The following is a 23,251-nucleotide window of genomic DNA, read 5'->3' as shown; positions in this document are numbered from 1 at the left end:
CAATCTACTCACCTCAGCCTCCCAAAGGCGCGGGATTACAGGCTGAGCCACCGAGCCTGGTTTTCCTTCTGGTTTTTATGGAACAGATTGAACCTGATTGATATTTTGTGCTGACCCCTCTTTTAAGAAGACACTTCCCAGCCGGGCTCAGTGGCTCAGCCTGTATTCCCACGCCTTTGGGAGGCTGAGGTGAGTGGATTGCCTGAGCCCGCGGATTCGAGACCCGCCTGGGCAATGAGACCTCCTCTCTACAGCAAATCAAAAAACAAACAAACAAAAAATCAGCCAGGCATGGTAGCGCATGCCTGTAATTCCGGCTACTTGGAAGGCTGAGGTGGAAGGATTGCCGGAGCCCAGCAGGTCGAGGCTGCAGTGGCCGGGAGCAGCCACTGCACTCCAGTCTGGGTGACAGAGTGAGACTCCAACTCAAAAAAAAAAAAGAAGACACTTCCCACAAACATTCCCACAAATTTTACATAGGTCAGGAATGCAACTACCAGAGAAGTATGATCTGTCGCTATTCTCCTGTGTGAAGATGCTACTGCTACACCTGTCAGTGGTACAAATGCTCTGTTGTTCTGAGAGCTGGGGTGGATTGAAATGGGGTCAGCTGGGAAAACTGGACTTAACTAGTCTGTCACCTTACCAAGATCACAGATTTGCAAAATGACTACCTTTGTAATGATCTCTTATTAAACTAAACATTTACAAGGTATTAGGATATGTTTTGTTATATAATCTCCCGGGTTAACATCTAGGGATATTTTTCACCTCTGGGCCTATCAAATTTGCATAATATGATTTGGAGGAGAGAAGTGATACCTAAAACTAGAAGAAAGTAGTGCTTTTATTTAATGCTTACATTATCTGGGTATTCATTTTCCCCTCTAATTGTGTATGTATGCATATGTACACACATATGAAAACCTATCCTGGGAAAGTCACTTTACATGCAGGTGGTCAGTCAGGATAGAAACATCCTGTTGCAATTTATATAATGTTATTCCAGTTATCCCCTACCTATGTCATCAGTTCTGCTTGAAGGAACAATTAATGAAGAGGGAAAGAAACACAAGAAGGCTTTGAGTAGAGGGGCATTTTCTTTAGAAATAAGAATGGCATGACATTACTTCACAGTTGTTGATAGCTGAGAGCAGGATTCTGAGCCTCTGGAGTTACTACTCCATTTCACAGTGGATGATTGTGAAGAGACAAGGGATATGAAAACCCTCTAATTAGAGAGAAAATAGTGATTATTCTCATGAATATGGATAGTGGGAGCAAGAGTTGGCAGATCATAGAAGAATTGACTTTCTGATTCATCATAGATGTTTACTAGTCGATATTTAGAGAAGTTTTATTTTGTTGTTGCTCCAAAGAAAGAAAATATTATAGCAATTTTCCCAGGTTGGTGAAAATACATCAAGACCACTTATATAACTGAAGCTATATTGAGGTAGGAAAAAATTTGGTTTATCTGGAATATTTATGGTGACCAGGAAAGGAAGAAAGGTGAGAAAGTAAATCAAACTGAACTTCAATTGCTCTTTTAGTTAATCAATATTTTATCAAAAACAGTCAAAGCTGTAGCATGAAAGACCTGGAAGATGTCTCAATAAATTCATAATCCTTGTTTTTGAATCTGCATTTTTTTTTCCTTTTCTTTACTTTGCCTTTCATAATTATGTACTTCACCAAATGAAAGGATGCAAAATTTTTATAGCTATAGTAAACATAATCCGTGACTTACGGACACTGAAGTGTTCACAGCCTGTCAACTTATTGATAGTTTTGCAGGCTTCCTCTGTCTTCAGCATTTCCTCTTGCCTTCTTTTACTTTCTGGATCATTATTCAAAATCTTGTTCCTTAGCCAGGTAAGATGATACACCCGAAGTCTGTTCTTATGGCCTGATAGATAAGAAAAGCTAGTATTTCAATTCAGTCTTTCTTTTCAAATATTAGAAGAACAAAAACATAAAGGCATTTTGCTTTTTGAAAAATCAATCATATCTTGGTATATTTTTACTTTTTTTCTTTTAAAGATGTGGGTTACAATTTAGTTTTAAGTATACAAATGTTGATTATGCAGGTACCCTTGTTGATGAGGTGTGCCCCTCCCTCCCCTGGCAGTTTCCCTCGACTGTCAATCCCGCCCCACCTCCCCTGGCAGTTTCCCACTACTCATATCCCTTTCTTATAGTATTATGATAATTGTTCAAGGTTCGCTTATGAGTGAGAACATATGGTACTCTGTTCTTTGTTTCTGTGATAGATCACTGGATATGATCAATTCTAAATCCATCCAAGTTGTTGCGAAGTGGCCTTTTGCTTTTCTAACCAAATATTTTCAATAAGGTGAAAATAGCTTTTAAAAACTTCACTGCATCAGAGTCTCCCCTTCAGAGTTTGGAAATGTGATAGCAAAATCTGTCTTAGTCTCTCACTTCCAATAAATAGTCAGTGTCTACATGTGTACCTGTCAAAAGTGGATCTAAGACACATTGGGGGACAATTTAAGACTGCCAGTCAGCCGGGCTCGGTGGCTCAGCCTGTAATCCCGTGCCTTTGGGAGTCTGAGGTGAGTGGATTGCCTGAGCTCGCAGGTTCGAGACCCGCCTGGGCAACTTGGCGAGACCTCATCTCTACAATAAATCAAGAAATAAGTCACAGGTGTGGTAGCGCACGCCTGTAGTTCCAGCTACTTGGAAGGCTAAGGTGGAAGGATCGCCGGAGCCCAGCAGGTCGAGGCTGGGAGCGGCCACTGCACTCCAGTCTGGGTGACAGAGTGAGACTCCAATTCAAAAAAAAAAGACTGCCAGTATACAGGCAAGATAACTACTATCCACTTATTTGCATCTTGGCATTCACTAAGTGATGACTTCTCTGGAATTCAGAGACCTAGAAGCTGTCCCTGGTAATGTGAGTGTTATAAGTGGGATGTCTGAATATTGACTGTTTATGCATTCAGGGCCAGTAGGAAAGGTCTCTTTGTGTTCTGCCATTCTAGTATGCTTATAAAATAGTTGAACAGTTTTATTATTTTTCCTTCAATCCAATTTATATTTAACGTTAATTTTCTAATTGTAAATTCCATTAAACTCTTACATTAAGTCAGGAAACCAGGCCTTGAAAATCACACATTTCTTTTCCTATATAGTGACTTTATTTTCATTTTTCTTCATCATTCTTAGGGCTTATTATTACAAAATTTCTAGGCCCAACAATAGGATTCTTATGTGATTGCTCTTTAATATGTTTTTATATAACAGTTTTGAAGCAAAATTAGGGTTCAGATATCTATGTCGATGGTCATTCTATTCTTAAATGGTAAAATATATTTGTGATTTTAACTATTGAGTATCTTCCTGTATTGATGTCAGTACTACTGGATGCAAAAATAATCCACATTTGTGAGAAGTTCAAGCATTAAAGAAGGGTGCGTTTGAGTTAGAGAAAGCTGGAGAAAAAGTAAAACCAAATCTGATCTGTTATCTAGATGTATGGTCTGTAAGTCACCAGATGTTTTCAAAAAGTAAATATTACTTCTGTGTACCTCAAACAATTGTAACTGACTGACCATGAAGCATGATTAAAAAATCATGAAGTCTGAGTATATTCTTATGGGTTTTTTCTCTAACCAAAATTTAAAGCAAAATGAAAGATATTAGGACTATGCCTAATCATTAGTGTGCAACATGGCAATTTGCACACTAATTATATACAAAATATATATTATAAGAATATATAAACCCATATAAATATCTGTTATTAGCATCATCTTATTGTATCGCCAAGCCATATTTTTTTTACTTCTCTCCTTTTATCAGTCACCTTTTGCCTATAGTCAGCTTTAATGCAGGTGCTTTCCTGATACTATGTTCTGTTTAGTATTCACAATCATTCTTAAAACTCATTTATTTGATTTCTCCTATACAAAGATTCAGGCACTGACTGATCCAAACTAAGAAATTCAACTACTATTTGGCAAAGTATAGTTAGGGGATTCATTCTTGTTATTAACTCTGTCTGTAGGTCCTCGTGATAAGGCTTTGCCAGGGACAAGTCTCTTTTATATCCGGTTATTGTCCACTTTGCTCTTGTTGCTTCTAATACATTATAAGAAAGACACATGGTTGATGTTGGTGTGGTCCTTGTGCATTAGTCGATGAGAATCAGAGCTGTGAAGTTGTAGGAAGCTACTCCAAGGATGCAAATAGCGTGGTTTTTCTTAACATTAACCTAAGCTAGGAAGTTAGTTTAAATTGTAAATAGATAAGAAAATACAAGCATGAAAGTCTGGTGTCCCAATTAAAGGTTATATTTAAAGTGTTCTCCTATGAAAGTGTTCTACTTTGATCTTTTACACCTAAGAAGGTCTTTAACCCAGTTTGCAATCTAATTAATCTGCGTAATTACTTAGCTAATTTTAGTTCATAAACAAACCTGAAATCGTAATCAGCAAATTGAGTGGCTCTACGACTTGAATCTGGCGGAATGGTCTTCGCTTTATAAGTTTAGTAATGTCTGCCTTTCCACTTCTGTCCATCAGATACAGATTAGATCGGGTTCCCAACAGCAAATTGACTCCTGTTCATATATTAAAAAGTGCTATATTAGCTAAAATTATTATTGTACTTGCATTTCTGCTATTCCAATGTGCTAATCTATGTAAAAAATTACTATGTCTGTTATTCCAATGTGCTAATCTATGTAAAGGTGACTTACCATTTTAGGTTAATGATGACTTCCCACTGTGTAACTATGTACTCTCTACCAACAGAATAAGTTTCATTGAAATTCATGAAAATATAGGAGATAATTCCCTCTGGCAATATTTTACTAGCTGGTTTCTGGTGTTCTGTCTTGCAAACATAACTTTATTATGTATCTTAGCACCATTTAACGGTGCCCTAAACTTTATCAAAATCAGTTCAACTGATTGGAAATTTGAAAATTACCATCCTTAGTTTAGCACATACAAATTCAATTCAGTTCATTTATCATTCCTAACCATAACTAAAGGTTTTAATGCTTTAAAGATAATTACATGTAAATAATTGTTTTCAAATTGAATGATTCTATGTTTATGCATATATCAAAATTTAACATTGCTAAATGCCTGTGAAATTAATACCTACCTTCATGTATCTAAATTCCTACACTCTTTTTTTATTTGTCAACTGGCTCTATTTGTTCAAATATAAGCCTTGTTTACAAAAGAAACAGAAGATAGAACTAAACTTCAATTACATTTCAGAATATTGTAGAAAATTTTCCCCATAAACTAGCATAAGAGACCATGAGCCAAGTAATGTAACAGAGGAGACAATGTCAGAGTCTTCCTTCTGCTTGGAGGATATTTGTGCTCCTTGGGTTTAAAAGAGGAAAAGATGAATGTTTTTGCTTTCATTTCCCCACTATATTCTTTACTAGTTTTCTGATTCATGACAAATTGCAGGTTTAGAAACTGCATTTTCCTCCCACAGGGAAATTTGGGAGGGAGGAGAAAGTATAGGCAATCTTTACTATAATCTTTTATTTTTCAAAATATAAAATCACAAGTTATAAAAATAATTTATTGACATTAACTGCATTTCTGAGTAGTTAACTGACTGAAATATTTATGATTCCTTGTTGTGTGAACATGAAAATAGCAGAGCTTTGAGATGCCATTTTTCTAAGTTCTTCAATTCATATAATTATAATGTTTGCTATCCTGTTCTATTTTAAATTTAAAACCATGACCCTTGTTCAATCATACATTAAACAAAACCTATGAAATTAAAGTCAGGTTGACATTTACTTTGTATTTCTCCTCTCCTTGCATTCGTTTATTCTGTTTCATTTACAATTCAGACTGGTGTGGGGTAATATATTGCCTCAGCATTACTGGTATAATTCTTCAAAACAAAGCACTGAAAAAAGTCTTTCAAAGTTAAGATATTATAGAAGGAACTTCCTCAACAAATCCTTGAGATTTTTTTAGAAACAAGTTCCTGCAGACATTTTTCTTGTAATACTTCATTAGGAGTCATATGCTGAACACTACCCTAAATTAGAAATACTAAACTTCAATTTTCAAATAATCGTAATCAAGTCCAATTTTATTTTTTAGTCAAGTTAATTCAAATTATAAAATAGAATAAAAAGATTGGGACCATCAATTCAAACATCAAACTGCAGTGAGTGACAAAAATCAGCTAAACCAATTTTTAGCAAATTAGCTACTAAAATACATTTTTATTTGACTGATAATGATTTGATAACAGCAAACAAATGTGTTTTGTCTATGATTTTCACAGGTTTTCTACGTAGATGAAAAAAAATTCTTAAAAAAAAACTTGGTATTAGGAAAACAAACTCACCCCATAAAGAGCCACAGCAGATCTCAGAAGTGAATTCTTTTTCATACATGTGGATTAGTGGTTTTTTACAAGCACGAGAAATATAGAGTGGATTAACATTGACTTCAGAGGGTAGCTTAGGTATTTCCTCTGGTACTTCCACAAATCCAGCATATACTGCAAATAAGTAAGGGGAAGTTACTAATTACTAGTCTATATGCTATATGCACTAGAGTGTTTCCACGAATGAGATACAGCTTAGACAAATTTATTTTCCTTTAGTGTGTTTTGTGTTTTCCTAGAAGTATCTTTTCAGTAACTCTGAAAGCATCAGACAAGACAAATCATGATGTTTAAAATATATTACTAAATACAAATATATTTTGTTACTGTGATTGGAATGCAAAAATAATTCAGATGAAGAATTCAATTTCTCAATTGTAGCTCAAATTAAGGTACCATGAAGATTCAGTGAGGACTCAATTTTTAAAAGCATTTCTCAATCTAAATTTTTTTATCAATATTTTTATTTTGATATTGTGGGGTACAGTTAAGGGTTAGGTATACAAATATGCTTCATTCAGGCCCCTTTGTTGATACTGAATCTAAATTTATGCAAGTGAATACCAGAATGACTTGTTTCCTGTTAGATTATGAACCAGTGTTATACACTATTTAGTATATGAGTAGATAGCAGCATTTAGAGATTATATTAAACACACTCACAAACGGCACTGGCAAAGTCAGCATCAGCAACCCTTCCAGAACCTTTGGAAGGAGAGGAGTGGTTGGCAGAAAAACCCAATTGTGTTGATGACTCTGATGTATCCTTACAGTCATTCTCATCATCAAGTACTGGGGTTGCAGCACCTGAGTCAATGGCATTTGAGGTCTTACGTCTACCACCTGGCTCCTAAGAGAAGTGCAAAAACCAAATTTTATTAGGAGTTTAGCAGTGGTAGAAATATGCCCAAGGATCATTTGAGAAAGAGAATATGACAATGTCATCAGACAAGAAATAACTAACCTACTATTGAGATGACTGATGTCAGAGGAGAAACGCAAGGAGCTTTAAGTCCCTAACTGTACAATTTAGGACCTAACATTTGCAGATTTTTTTCCCATGTACTAGGTATTGTGCTAGGTATGTTATTTATATGTCTTTATGAATCCTTGCCACTACTCAACAAATAAGTATAATTATCCCCAATTTACCTAAAAATACTAAAGTTCAGAGTGCAAGTAATAGAAGAATCAGAGTTTTAAACCAAAGTCTGTTTAATTTTAAAGTTTACATTCAGCTATGCTATGCCAAACAACCACTTGAAAAACAACCTCCTGAAAAAAATTTTTAAAAATTAAAAAAAAAAAAAAAAAACAGTGTGAAGATATCTGTTCCACTGTGTTAAGGTACCTTCACAAAACTGAAAGCATAAAAAAGCTACAGGGAGAATTTTAAAATGACAAAGGTAATGGTGGAAAATTACCCAACACAAATTCAAGAGGGTGAACATGCTACATTGAAAATCTAGCCTGCTTCCGTTAACTTACAGAGAAGATATTAAAGGATAAAAGTCAAAAAATGTAACAATTAATTTGGCATGCCTTATCCTGTAGGAAAACATACCACTTATTTTTGGTAAGTCTGTCTCTTGATAAGCTCTTCTTTGTGTCTAAAAAGTGATTCTTGGCACTGAAAGAGTTGGGCTGCCTTGTTGACGCTTGTTTTTTATGATATTTTCAACCATGAAAGTATGATATGGCAGTTTGTCCTCTTTAAATCAAAATAAAAGGAAGATCCACTCACTCTGTGAGTTTCTGAAAGATTCATTAAAATAACTGAAGATAACTAAACCGTTTAGAGGGTTTTCTTATCTCCTTTTTTTCCTTCTTTCCCCTTTTTTTTTTGAGTTGGAATCTCACTCTGTCGCCCAGGCTGGAGTGCAGTGGCACATTCACGGCCATGCCAGCGTTGACCTGCTGGTCTTCAGCGATCCTTCTGCCTCAGCCTTCCAAGTAGCCGGAACTACAGACATGCCCTACCACGCCCAGCTAATTTTTGATTGATTGTAGAGACAAGATCTCGCCAAGTTGCCTGGGCTGGTCTTGAACCTGCAGGCTCAGGCAATCCACTCATCTCGGCCTCCCAAAGTGCTGGGATTACAGGCTCTTTCCTTTTTAAAGTTGTTTTCTTCCATAATTATTGTGCGTCTGACATAGATCATGTCCTAGGCTAGACTCTGAGGTTGGGTGAGTTCATCAAGGAGGGACTAGTTATAGGTCGTTCCTCTTAAGAGTTCATAATCTAATCTTATGAAATGTCAATAAGCAAATAACCAAACTACAATGTCATAAGTACTAAAATGGAGCAACGGGCAAAATGCTTGCAAGCACAGAGAAAAGGGTACATATTTATACCTTGGAAAATCAAAGATGATATTTCAGTTGGATCATGAAGGATAATTAATTCAACAAGCAGAGAAAAGGTAAGGGAGCAGGCTTCCAGAGGAAACAGTTTGCACAAGGAGCACCTATTCATGAAAAAGTCTGAATCTTCAAAGCCAGTTTATATGATAAGACAACAGAGTGGGAAAGTAGGCTAGCATTATATTTTCTTTGTCTAAAGTTCCGCCTGTATTTTTATATATCCACATACTCCCCATCTGTCAAGAATTAGTTCAAATAACACTTGCTCCTGGAGATCTTTTCTGTGCCAATTCCCACTGATTGAGCATCTATGAGCTACTTGATGATCGTAAGTCTATTTATAATGTCAGTAAGTATTTTGTGAATGACAAAGTCATTGTCTAAACACAGTACATTACTTCAATTAAAATTGTACATGTTAACAGTTCCTCAACAAGTTAAGCATAGACTCACTATATGATGTAGCAATACCAATCCTGGCTATAAACCAAAAAGAACTTAAAGAAGGGACTCAAACAGATATTTGTACACGAATATACACAACAGCATTATTCACAACAACCAAAAGGTAGAAACAACTAAAGTTTCCATTAGCAGATGAATGGATTAAATTAGCCAGGTGTGGTAGCGCGTGCCTGTAGTTCCAGCTACTTGGAAGGCTGAGGCGGAAGGATCGCCGGAGCCCAGCAGGGAGAGGCTGCAGTGACCAGGAGCGGCCACTGCACTCCAGTCTGGGTGACGGAGTGAGATTCCAACTCAAAAAAAAAAAATGCAATATGTACATAAGATAGACTATTATACCTCCTAAAAAAGGAAACAAATTCTAACATGTTACAACATGAATAATGTTGAAAACATGCTAACTGACCTAAGCCAGACACAAAAGGATAAATACTGCGTGATTCCACTTACATAAGAAACCCAGATAGAAGGTAGAATAGTGGTTACCTAGGGGTTGGGAGAGGAGGAACTGGGAGTTAATTGCTGAGTTTTATGTCATGAGAAGAATGTCCTGGAAACTGATAGTAGTGATGGTTGCACGACATTGTGAACGTAATACATGCAACTGAGTTGTACACTTAAGCATTGTTAAAGTAGTAAATTTAAAATATGTATGTTTTACCACAACTTAAGAACTCTTTCCAGAAAAAAATAGTTGACTCTACTTGGAGTGACATCAGCAAGATGGCTGATTAGTGGTGCCTGGTGCCCATCCCCCTCACAAAAAAGGACCAAGGGAACGAATAAGCAACTGAAATGCAACTGGAGAGTCTGAGGGAGAGCACTGGAGTGCTGTGAGGGAGTGATGAGGTGCCCGTGTAGCACTGCAGTTCGAAATAGCAGCATAGAGAGGGAAGCGAGGCACTCTGCCTCTGCTGCCCTACCTCCCCTGCCGGGATCTGTTCAGAGCTAGGAGGAACTTCTCCTTGTGGAGAAAAGGTAAGCAGAAGATTTCCATTAGTCACCACTGCCACCACAGACTCTCGCAGTCCTTACTACAGGAGAATCCTGCAGTCCTTGTACGCCTTGAGTTCAGTTTGGAAAGGTGCTTGGTATTCACATGGCTGTATTGCTCCAGATTAAGAGCAAATGTTGTGCACTCCCCCCACCCAGTATGACCCAAGCAGCTACAGCCCAGTACCACCTTAAAACTAGGACCACTGTTGAAGCGCACTGTGCTCTGGGGAACAGTAACCACTGTGCCTCTCTAGCCTTGGGTTTCCACTGTTATTCAACCAAGCATACGCATGGGTGGTTGAAGTGCCATGACCCCAATAGCTCAGAGCTTGGAACCAGGAAAGGCCATTACTCTGATTCTGCACAGCAGGGAAACCAACACTAGGCCAGTAAAACTGGCATGTTCTTCTGGGATAGAAACCCGAAATCACAATGAGATAGGAGAAATAAGTTCTAGTGTTCTATATTACTGTATGATGACTTAGTTAACAAGAATTTATTGCGTGTTTTCAAATAGCTATAAGAGAGGATTTTGAATGCTCTCAACACAAATAAAGGATAAATGTTTGAGATGATGGGTATACTAATTACCCTGATGTGATCATTACATATTGTATTTATTGAAATATCCTCTGTACCCCAATAAATCTGTATAATTATCACGTGCCAATTAAAAGATTAAAGGAGCCAGGTGTGGTGACTCATGTCTGAGGCAGGAGGATCACTTATGGCCAAGAGTTTGAGACTAGCCTGGGCCATAGCAATACTCTATCTGAAAAAAGTAGCTGGATTTGGTGTTGTTTCTGTCGCGGTGAGTACTCAGGAGGCTGAGACAGGAGGATTGCTTGAGTTCAGAAGTTCAAGGCTGCAGTGAGCTAGATCATGTTATCACACACCAACTTGGGTGACAAAGTGAGACTTGTCTCAAAGAATATTTTTTGAAGACAAATTTTTTTAATTGCATGTGTCAAGTGATGCTATCCCAAGCATGTGATCTGAGTGATAAAGGCAGAGAAATAGATTTTTGTCCCTAGAAGTAAATAGGAACCATCCAACTTAGAAGTAGTAAGCTACCTACACACCTATAATTGAACATGTTAAAGGCTTTGGAATACATGGTTAAAATCTATTTGGAATGGCTGGAAATGCTACGTGTCACATGAAGAAACACAGTCACAATGAGAGGAGTTCATTATCTTTTCCAAATGATACATTACCTCCTGTTGATGTTCAAAGTCCTGGGATGCAAGTCTCTTAAATCTTGGACCATACATCTCTGAGAAATTTTCTTCTCCATTGAATTCAAGGGCTCCACTCTCTTCATTGGTTCCGCTGACTCCCTTACCTCCATTACCCCTGCTGCCTCTTCTTCCACTGCCTATATTGGCTTTATGTCCCTCCTGGTCTCCAATGGCTGCACTGCCTCCACTGGCTGCCCTTCCTCCATGTCTTCTACTGGCTCTAAGGCTTCCATAGCCTCTGTAGACTACTTTTCCATCACCACCATCCTGCTTGTATCTTCCATCTCTGCCATAGCTTGCCCTGATAACAATCTCCGATTAATGAAAGAAAGCCACGCAATAAAAACACATTTGAAAGTTAGCAAATGAAACAGAAGTAGGACATTTCTAACACATATCTACCATGTCCAGGCATCCCTTTTTTTCTATGTGAACATTTGGTATGATATAGAAAAGAAAATGCTCCCATGTCTTGTCAATCTCAAATACTGAATTAATACCATGGTAACTGTCAATTCCCTGTTTGCATTTGGACGGCAGAGGGAAAATAACTTGCACTATTTCTTAGGTGCATGTGTTAGATTAGTAGCAGGAACTTGGCCTTTTTTCTTTCTTTCTTTCTTTTTTTTTTTTTTTTTTTTGAGTTGGAGTCTCTCACTCTGTCGCCCAGACTGGAGTGCAGTGGCTGCTCCTGGCCACCGCAGCCTCGACCTCCTGGGCTCCGGCCATCCTTCTGCCTCAGCCTTCTGAGTAGCTGGAATTATAGGTGCACGCTACCATGCCCGGCTAATTTTTTGATTTATTGTAGAGATGAGGTCTCGCCTGCCCAGGCGAGTCTCGAACCCGCGGGCTCAGGCAATCCATTCACCTCAGCCTCCCAAAGGCGAGGGATTACACGCTGAGCCACTGAGCCTGGTTGGACTTTTTTCTTAAATAATAGGCTATGCATTAGAAGCTTCACAGCCGCATGAATGATCAAACCTATATTTTTGACTCAACCACAACATATTTGAATAATTTTTGCAATATATCTAGTTTGTATTAATTGTAACATCTGCTTTGATTTTCTAACATGTGCACTGACTGCTTTGCTGTAGAATTCCATTGGTCTATTACTCACAACATTAAGTTCAGTAATATGGACCTCATATCTTATGGAATTAAGATAGTCATTTAATTCATTGCTAAAAATACCAAGCTTAACAAAGTGTCTCAATACTCTCATTTTGCATAAATACATGAAGCATATATGCATGTGGGAATTCTAAGAATAAATTTATTTGACAATGGAATTTTTGGTAGGCTTTTTAGTTAGAAAGAAACAAAAAGAGCTATTGGTAATTTCTCCATCAATTAGCCAGATAAGGAATATCTTAAATTTTTTATATACAGAGTGATATCTGAACTGTTTGAGAAATACATAGCTATGTTTGTAAATACCAGGACTTCATCTTACAGTTATTCAGTAGCATACTTCCTTTGCTGCCCCATTTCTCATGCTCACTATGGTTTATAGGGTAGGATGATTTAGTGGAATTAATTTTAACAGAAACAGCAAGACAAATCTAGTTATTAAAAAATGAATAAATACCTGAATGTTAATTTTATAGGAAAAATTAGGTGATAGAACATTAGAAGAATTTAAGATCTATTATTGAAAATAAAACCATTTACCAATATGCAAGTGAAATTCATTCACCTTCTTAGTAATAAATTTTGAAAATAAATCAAAGATGCAAATAGTCCTGAAGTTATAAAATATGAGTAGTATATATAATACAGAAAAACAAACCTTGGCCAACTAGGTGCATTATCACAATTATCTGTGTCATCAACAGACTCATCATCGTTGCCATCATCATCATGGTTTTTATAGCCATCATTAACCTGGTCAACCTGGTTACTCAAGTCATTATTGCCATTGTCATGGTCATAGGTATCTTCATAAGCATCATTGGAATCGTCATCATTGCCATCAATATCAGCACTGGCATCATAGAGTTCAACATAATCACCATCCTCTTCAGGTGGCTGAATGACAGGTGCAGGAGTTAACCAATCATTCCGGAAGATTTCAGAGAGTGCATTATAGCCTACCCATTCATTTGTCAAGTATACAGGGGGTGATATTTTTCCTACTTTAAATCCATCTGGAACCTGTGTGCACAAGAAAGGTTAATGTAATCTCTAGTAGCTTTTCATTTTCTTCTAGATTGGAAAGTTTTCAAGCTGACATTATAAAATATGTTTTCAAGATGTCCACTCACCATATAGAGCCAAAATTTTATTGAGGATGAGATGCCAAAACTTAGACTGTGATTATTAGTAGTCTTTCTGGATTATATAGGGCAAAATTTACTCACTTTAAAAAAAATTCCCTCTACTTGTTTACTGAAGAGTTGACATTTGTTTTTGATTCTGAAAAGCAGAACTGGTGATTTGATGCTCTATAAATACAGTAACTTTTTTCTTTTGCTTTATTCCCTGACATTGGAGTTAACACACTGCTCTTGAAATTGATAAGTTAATTTTCCAGCTCTAGTTTTACATGCCATAGGTTGTCTTAAAATATCTTAAACATGTATAAAAAGCAAATTAATATGTATTTTTAAGTCTGGTATATATCATGTACCAACTTTCTGGCAAGCTGGAAGGAATTTATATATGGTAGCACAAGGGTAATTACAAAAGTAGAATAATCTGATAGCACACTGCAAAAAATGAGAATATCCTTTTCACTTACACAATCAGAGAACACTTTATTTTTTACTAAATATTTTATTTTTATAGATTGCCTCAGCACCCAGGAATGCTATTTTAAAAATTGAGCATCTAACTTCTACCTATTAATCTGAGATTTGCTTTTAAAAGTAGCTCTTGTCACTCTTCTCTCAAAGATGTCCTAACTGCCACACGAATATGAAAAAGTACATTGACTGATTGGCTAAGAGTTTTCCCACTTCAATTTAATTTCTAGATTTTGTATCTGTGTGTTTATAGAGCAGTTGATCTATTTTAATAGATTAATTTTAAAAACAACTCTTTAACTTTTCCTTCCTTAAGTGAAAGTGAGAAAGTGTAAGTCAAAATAAATGAATTTTTTTTTTAAATAACCTAAATGTGTTAAGATGGAAACCTACGTGGATATCAACCAGCAACTTCTGATCAATAGTAGAATAAGGTGGTGATGATTGGGATCTCCTTCCAGTCACAGGACTCTCTTCCTCAGAAGAAGATTCTATGGAATGTCAAAAACACATTAGTAACAGTGGTGATTATAACCATTGCCTTCATTTGTATAGTGTTCAATCTCTTGCTGTTTTTCTAGTAGCCTCTGTGATTCTACTCAGGAAGTACCACCTGATACATTCTCATGGGGCCAGGATCCTAACTTCTGTTTTCAGGGGGTAGTAGAAGACTCAAGTTTTGTTCCATCTGTATACCTACATGGCTTTTCAATATTATGTGTACACTTACTAAATATTTTACTCTATCTATGTGAGGAAGTACACAGTATGACTAATGACTGACAGGTAGATCCATTTTTTTTTTTTTTTTTTTTTTAGAAATGAAAGTATCAAAATAGGAAGAGCTGGGAGTACCCCTGGCCTCACTACTAATGGGTAGAAAAGTAGCACAACAGTGTATGCTTAGATGATAAACTATTCAAAACTCCCAAGAGGAAAGCTGACTCTGCAATCTTACATCCTTGGTTTCAACCCAATGATATATCCTCATGTATTTCAACACAGTTGAAGAGTTAACTACTGAGAAGAGAGAAAATGGACCGAGTTTTTATAAAGGTGAGAAACTTTCCATAGCAGCAATGTACAATATAACTTTCTGCAGTGATAGAAATGTCCTACATTCAGTAGTCACTAGTCACAAATCAATACTGAGCATTTGAAATATGGTTAGTGTGCCTGAGGAAATGACTTTTTAATTTTATTTAATTTTCATGTGGCTAGTTGCTACCACACTGAACAGCTCAATTCTATAGTATAAAAATTCCCATTTAAAAGACAAATTTATCTGATTTGGAAGTTTAGCTTCGGATATTGGGTTGTGGTTTGGTAAGTAACACCTGTGGTTGAAATCCAGCAAGGCTTTTTAACAATCCTAAAAATCAGGCCTGAGTGAATGTTCAGGGATGAGAAAAGGTTTCACTAAGGGACCACTCAGGTCCCTGTTTATTGTTTGTATGAGCTTGGATTTTAAAGATAAATACAATTTCCTTCTTTTATTTTCAGACTTCATATATATAGCCAAAGTATAGACCCCACAACTCCATAGAACATTTGTAAACATTGCTGTCTTTTGAGACATTACACTGAACACATGCTACCGCTTGTGTTCTGTCCTTTGGCACTGTTAAACTTTTGCTGTTTATTATTTTTCTGCAGGAAACTATTTCTTTCAAATCTTTTGATGTATTAGTAGACCTAGTAAGAAGCTCAAGTGAGTGTTTGGAGATTTTGAGAAAAATCTGTAGTAAGGTGCTCTGATTTCTTCCATGATGAAGCATGTGATCTCATGGGAATATAAAATGGTCTGTGGAGCATACTCAATAAAATAACAGATTTTGGGAGCTAAAAAAAGCTTAACTATTGTCTTCCCAGATGCTATTCCTACTCCTTTCCATCAGTGTTCATGACTGCTTTGGGCCTAATCCAGAATTTTCTTATTTCAAAAATACAACATTAATAAACCTTAAATTGTTTGTTGTTTACACAGTATTAGTAAAATTAGCCCAAATCAAACCAGAAAGAAAAGACTCTGTGGGGAATAAAAAAACCTAAATTTACTCTTTACTGAGGTTTATTTTATTTCTCACAACATAGCATTTGTGCATGATGAGACACTACTATTTGAAATAATTCAATCATTATGTTAGTCTCTTAAGAAGAAGAATTTGGTTTTTGAGTTCTGGTCTTCAAATATTTATTTTTTGAAAAGTGAAGTATATCTATATTTTATTATTAATTTAATAAAATCTGTATGCTACATTTTTATTGATGGCTCAGAGACTCAATCAGGCATTTTTCTCTTTCTTAACTTACCTGGATTGCTTAAAACTAGCTAATGCCAGATTTCATGATCCAAGGCATAATTTTTGGTTTTGTTTATCCTAATATTTAACAAGTCTGTAATTCATATAAATTATCTCAAAAACACATCTTAAAAATAAAACACTTGTTTGAAATTCATATCAGCTTTTGAGGTTATTTTCTATGATTTGATTGATTAATTTTTCATGTATTCTGAGCAAAACCATCAGTTTGTAACATTTAGGGATATTGATGAGATACTCTCACAGTTTGGGAAGGCAAAATAACAAACTGATAAATAAAACACATGCTCACAACTATTTCATCCAACATTCAAATGGCTACTTATAAATTTTATTCTGTTGGAGAGGCCTCTACCAAGTTTCTTTCCCAAATTTTTCTCACCTGGTATAAAAACTAAATAAAGTTGACCCCCCCCAAGACATATTCCTAACTACTACCCAACTGGAAGAAGAAATGTCAGAAAAATTATTTTCCATTTTTCAAAGGTCAACCCTGCCCACCCAACTGCCAAGTCCAATGGACTTCTGGTCCTAATCCTACTTGACCTCCCTGATACTCTTGATTCATTCCTTCTTGAAATTCTTCTTTCTTGACTTCTGAAATATAAATTGCTAAACATTAGCTCCGTGTTTTGAGTGCTGAAGCTTTGTGCTTTGAATCACCTGATGCTGCTGGGCAATTTTGAGAATTTTGCGAACTCCTTTGTCTGATGTCAATGGGCTTCTGAGCTTGTTCCAAAAGAGACCGCTGAGGAACACTAATGAAAAGACAGAAAAGCATGTGCCATGTCCTAACATTCAAAAGGGGAATGTACAATTCAACATAAAGACCAACACAAAGTTTTGTTTAAATATATGAATATATATCAAATTGAAAAAATATAGCTTAAGTAATAATTTCCATTTTCCCCCAAACTCCCTAATTTGTCTAGAACAGAGAACAATTTCCAAAATATAGAAACAAAAATGTGTTTCCAAAGAGTGTATCTTTCCTTCACATATATTTATTTCTAAAAATTCCTATAAACTTTTAAAGCTAATAATAAGACAATATTATACCTGAACACTACAGCAATAAAAATATGCTAGTGTATTTTAACATAATAAACAAAATAAATGACTGTTATGTTACATATTCTGTTGTTATTATCCTGATTTTAAATGTTTGAAGTTCATGTTTTTTCATGTCCTGTTTTTGATATAGATAAACAGAAAGATGTATAGATAAGGGACTTTCGTTCTTACTATTCTAATTCAATAAAATTTAGAAAGTTGTTTGGGGCCAGCGCTGTTAAACTTTGTAGTTACTTTAGTATTTTTATATAGGAAGGACTTTGGTTATTGATTTAGTCCTGTAAGAGACAAAAGTTTCTTTTACAGACCCAGGTTTCAGGTAAGACATGCATTTCATTTAAATTTTATAAATTTAACCATATTTAAAGTCAATGTATCTGCCATTAATAAATTCAAAATCCTTTGTAAAGTGAACAATCACTCTGAGTTTAACATTGTTTGATTTTTACGTATTGGATTTTATTAAAACTATGTTCCATGATACTAAAAACAATACTCAAAATGAAAATGATTTATGTCCTTTGAGGTCAGATGGACCATAACAACCCACTCACTGAGTACAGAGAAAAAGTTCCCAGTCTTGTTTTCCAATTTTTCAAGATTTCTGTATACCAGTTAAATCTGAAGAACTAAATGTATGGAATTTTTTAAATTATGAAGTAGGAAGACACATATTCCATATAATCAACTCTGTGCCACCTGACCATACTATCCAATATCTTGAATTTAATGAGTGTTCAATAAATATTTACTGAATAACTGAGTAAATGAATATAGATTAAGTTCTTGCCATTGTGAATTGGTGGGAGATTTCAAAGAAAACTGACCTTAAATTTTGGCTTTCAAATATAACACATTGCACGCACAATATAAAATACAGAATATTATCTTTGAAAATTACTGAAGATCACTGATATTACAAGGATAAAAATACAGTCACTAGTATCAATATTATATATGATACTTTACAGATATAATATTAGGTCTTAGATTTGATTTTGACTGCAGGTCATTTTTAGGCTTACCCATTCTGTGAATTAGCTTGTTTTATCATGTAGTACATGCACAAAAAGTCATTTGAAATTTCATATCTTTTTATCATCAATGACTAATTGAATGTTGTCAAATAATTCATTGTTATTGATTTTTTAATTTGAATTTTGGATCTTGCCAGCTAATTATCAAACTAAATAACACAAAGATTGAAGTATGTTCAAATGTGAAAGATCTAGTCAATAGATCATTGCAATTAAAGTTTTAAATGTGGACCAGTGATGTCAATGGGGATGACACTATCACTGATATTTTAGTTTCAAATTCACACAGAAAGTAGTGTAAAATAAACCAGCTTTAGTTTTTTATGTGATAATTAATCATGAGTAATTTGAATATAGAAATCAAAGACACATACCTTAAAGAGAATTTGACATGGTGTGCATGATTCTGTTTGTAAGGCATAGAAACAGTTCTCTCTTGAACCTTAAAGACACAACATAATACTTCAGTACAAGTCTTTATTTAATTATTTATTTTTTCAGTTGGAGTCTCACTCTGTCACCTAGGTTGGAGTGCAGTGGCATGCTCACAGCCACTGCAGCCTTGAACTGCTGGGCTCAGGTAATCTTTCTGCCTCAGCCTTACAAGTAGCTGGAACTACAGGCATGCACCACCATGCCCAGCTAATTTTTTGATCTATTGTAGAGATTAGGTTTTGCCAAGTTACCCAGGGTGGTCTTAAACCCGTGGGCTCAAGCAATCTTCTCACCTCAGCCTCCCAAACTGCTGGGATTATAGGCATGAACCACCGTGCCCAACCCAGTACAATTCTTGATTGTAAATTCTTTTGATATATTAAATTATGGGAAAATGCCTTTCTTCATTATATTATTCTAAAAATCCAACTTATAAAATATAATTTTAATAAATAGATCCTATTTTAATAATTATTTATAGTATAATATTAGAATTGCTTAATGATAGTTTCTGATTATATCTTTAAATTTTAGTATAGAAGCAGATTCTGGAGATCATATAATCAAAACCCTCATTACTGTTTATGAATCTTTACTCTAGAGAGGGAAAATGACTTTTCTAGAATCTTACATCAAGTCAAAGAAACGTCTAAAGTCAGAATGCAAGTCTTCCAACTCCTAATTTAATGTACTTTTGATGCTATCACATTGCTTTTTATATCAAGTCTAAAGTTCTCACTCAGATTTTAAGAACTTAAGTTCAAATTCGCACTCATTCACTCTTTTAAACTAACCCTAGATTTTCAAATGTTGTCACACACACACACACACACATACACACACATATACATAAACACATCATTAAAAATCTCTTAAGAGTCAAAATAGTCCCATCTATAAGACAGTAGGTTTTTCCCTAAATGAAATGAAGGACTTTCTGACATTACACAACCTCCTAAGTTTGAAACAAGAAGAAATTGAGACATTGAATAAACCAATAACAACACAGAAAATAGACTCGGTCATAACAGTGTGGCAATTCCTAAAAGTTCTAAAAATTGACCTTCCATATGACTCCACCATCCCCCTACTGGGAATATACCTGGAAGAACTCAAATCACTCTATAAAAAAGATACCTGTACACATATGCTTATTGCAGCATTGTTCACAATAGCAAGAACATTGAACCAACCGTGCTTCCCATCAAAAGAGGACTGGATTAAAAAAATGTGGTTCATATACACAATGGAATATTACGCAGCTGTAAAGAAGAACAAAATCATGAAATTCACAGCAACCTGAATGGACTTAGAGTCTATACTACCGAGTGATCTTTCACAGAAACAAAGAACTGAGTATCACATGTTCTCACTCATAAGTGGACCTTGAACAACTATCGTAATACCATAAAAACAGGAATGACAGTAGCGGAAACTGCGGGGGCATGGGGGACGGGGAGGTGGGACTGGCAATAGTGGGAAACTGCTTGGGGAAGGGGGGCACACCTCATCAACAAGGGTATCTGCCCAATGAATATTTGTATACCTAAGCCTGAATTGCACCCCACAATTTTAAAATTTAAAAAAGAAAAAGAAATCTTACAAAAAAAAGTCCTGGACCAGACGGTCTTCTAGCGCAGTTTTAGAAAACATACAAGGAAGAGATGATACTAATCCTACTGAAAGTATTCCAAGCAATCAAGAAAGACAGAACTCTCCCCAAATCATTTTATGAAGCTAACATCACACTGATACCCAAACCAGGTAAAGATCCAACAAAGAAACAGAGCTACAGGCCAATGCTCCTGATGAACATAGATACTAAAATTCTCAACAAGATTCTAGCAAATCAGATCCAATGACACATCTCAAAAATCATCCACCATGACCAAGTAGGCTTCATCGCTGGGATGGAGGGCTGGTTCAACATCTGCAAGAACATAAATGTAATTAAATGCATCAACAGATGTAAAAATAGAAATCACATGGTTATATCATTAGATGTAGAAAAAGCTTTCGATATAATCCATCTATCCTTATTGATAAAAATCATTGAACACCTAGGCATAGAGGGAACATACCTCAAAATAGTAAGAGCCATCTATGATAAACCCACATTGAGAGGAAACTCAATTTCTTCTAAATGGACAAAAATTAGAAGCATTTTCCCTGACAACTGGGACAAGACAAGGCTGCCCACTTTCACCCTTCTTGTTAAACATAGTGTTGAAAGTCCTAGCTAAATAAATTAGACAAAAGAAGGAAATCAGGGGTATCAAGGTAGTGAAAGAGGAAGTCAAGCTATCCCTCTTTGCTGATGATATGATTCTATACTTTGAAAATCCAAGGGAATCTGTCAGAAAAACTCCTTGCACTAATAAAGGACTTTGGTAAAGTCTCAAGGTATAAAATCAATGTGCAAAAGACAGTAGCATTCTCATACACAAACAACAAACAGACAGAGAACAAAATAAAAAGTGCAACCCCATTCACAACACAACACACACACTCTCTCTCTCTCTCTCTCTCTCTCTCTCACTCAAAATGAAATATCTTGGCATCTTCCTAAAACAGAGAAGTGAAAAGCCTTTACAATGAAAACTACAAAACATTACTCAAAGAAATCAAGGATGACACAAACAAATGGAAAAATACTCCATGCTCATCGATTGGAAGAATCAACATTGTTAAGATGTCCATCCTACCAATGACAATCTACAGATTTAATGCAATACCCATTAAATTACCAGCATCATTCTTTTCAGACCTGGAAACAACAATACAGAAATTCATATGGAATCATAAACAACCACGAATAGCCAAAACAATCCTCGACAAAAAGAAACGAAGTAAGAAATACTATACTTCCAGACTTTAAACTTTACTATAAGGTTACAATAATCAAAACAGTCTGGTATTGGTAGAAGAACAGGCATATAGACCAATGGAATAGGCTAGAGTTTCTGGAAGCAAAACCTCAATTTTCCACCACCTCATCTTTGACAAAGCCTTCACCATCAACTATTGGGGAGAAGAGAATTTATTCAGTAAATGGGGCTGGGTAAACTGACTGACGACGTGCAGAAGATTGAAACAAGACCCATATCTATCACCATACGCAAAAATCAACTCTAAATGGATCAAAGACCTAAACGAAAAACCTCAAACTATAAAAACTTTAGGAAACGTAGGAGACACCCTTATGGAAATGGAAATTGGAACTGGCAACCAACTCCTGATCAAACCCAAGTGCCCACACCATAAGAGATAAGATAGACTAGTGAGATCTCATCAAATTGGCAAACTTCTGCAAAGCTAAAGAAACCATCAAGAGAGCGGGGAGACAGTCCACAGCCTGGGAAAAAATATTTGCCTACTGTATTCCTGACAAAGGCCTAACATCTAGGATCTACAAGGAAATAAAATATGCTTAAAAGAAAAAAACAGGTAGCTCTATTAAAAATTGGGCAAAAGATATGAATAGACACTACTCAGAAGAAGCCATAAGAGCAGCCATCAGATACATGAAAAAATGTTCAGTCTCACTAATCATCAAAGAAATGCAAATTAAAACTACACTGAGATATCACCTAATTCCAGTCAGGATGGCCATCATCAATAACTCAAAAAACAACAGATGCTGGAGAGGATATGGGGAAAAGGAAACACTTCTACACTGTTGATGGGAGTGTAAACTAGTATAACCTCTGTGGAAAACAGTGTGGAGATTCCTAAGAAATCTAAAAATCAGCCTCCCATATGACCCAGCAATCGCCCTTCTGGGAATATACCCGGAGGAACTCAAATCATTCTACAAGAAAGATACCTGCACACACATGCTTATTGCAGCACTATTCACAATAGCAAAAACATGGAACCAACCGTGCTGCTCATTGAAAGAGGTTGGATTGAAAAAATGTGGTACATATACACGATGGGATATTATGCAACCATAAAGAAGGGCAAAATTATCAACTTCGCAGCAACTTGGATAGATTTAGAGTCTGTAATACTCAGTGATCTATCACAGAAACAAATAACTGAGTACCACATGTTCTCTCTCATAAGTGGATCCTGAACATTTATCTTTTTTTTTTTTTTTTTGAGTTGGAGTCTCACTCTGTCGCCCAGACTGGGAGTGCAGTGGCCGCTCCCGGGCCAGC

At 35.9% G+C, this 23,251-nt stretch overlaps 1 protein-coding gene across 1 annotated transcript in view; it reads right to left on the bottom strand.

The window, feature by feature from the left end:
* NRK (Nik related kinase) overlaps positions 1 to 23,251 on the bottom strand; it is a 134,516-nt gene that overhangs the window by 15,513 nt on the left and 95,752 nt on the right. Inside the window, exons 15-23 of the mRNA XM_008057235.1 lie at positions 19,028 to 19,095; positions 17,206 to 17,300; positions 14,612 to 14,709; positions 13,264 to 13,628; positions 11,448 to 11,772; positions 7,072 to 7,258; positions 6,367 to 6,522; positions 4,445 to 4,588; positions 1,751 to 1,909 (exon numbers count right to left, since the gene is read on the bottom strand). Of these exons, the coding sequence (XP_008055426.1) occupies positions 1,751 to 1,909; positions 4,445 to 4,588; positions 6,367 to 6,522; positions 7,072 to 7,258; positions 11,448 to 11,772; positions 13,264 to 13,628; positions 14,612 to 14,709; positions 17,206 to 17,300; positions 19,028 to 19,095 (1,597 nt within the window). The remainder of the gene's footprint in view (positions 1 to 1,750; positions 1,910 to 4,444; positions 4,589 to 6,366; positions 6,523 to 7,071; positions 7,259 to 11,447; positions 11,773 to 13,263; positions 13,629 to 14,611; positions 14,710 to 17,205; positions 17,301 to 19,027; positions 19,096 to 23,251) is intronic.

The sequence above is a fragment of the Carlito syrichta genome, unplaced genomic scaffold (assembly GCF_000164805.1).
Source record: "Carlito syrichta isolate Samal-C Ts95f unplaced genomic scaffold, Tarsius_syrichta-2.0.1 Scaffold302910, whole genome shotgun sequence".
NCBI lineage: Eukaryota > Metazoa > Chordata > Mammalia > Primates > Tarsiidae > Carlito > Carlito syrichta.
Note: the sequence above shows the minus strand (reverse complement) of the source record. Positions and strands in the feature narration are given on the sequence as shown.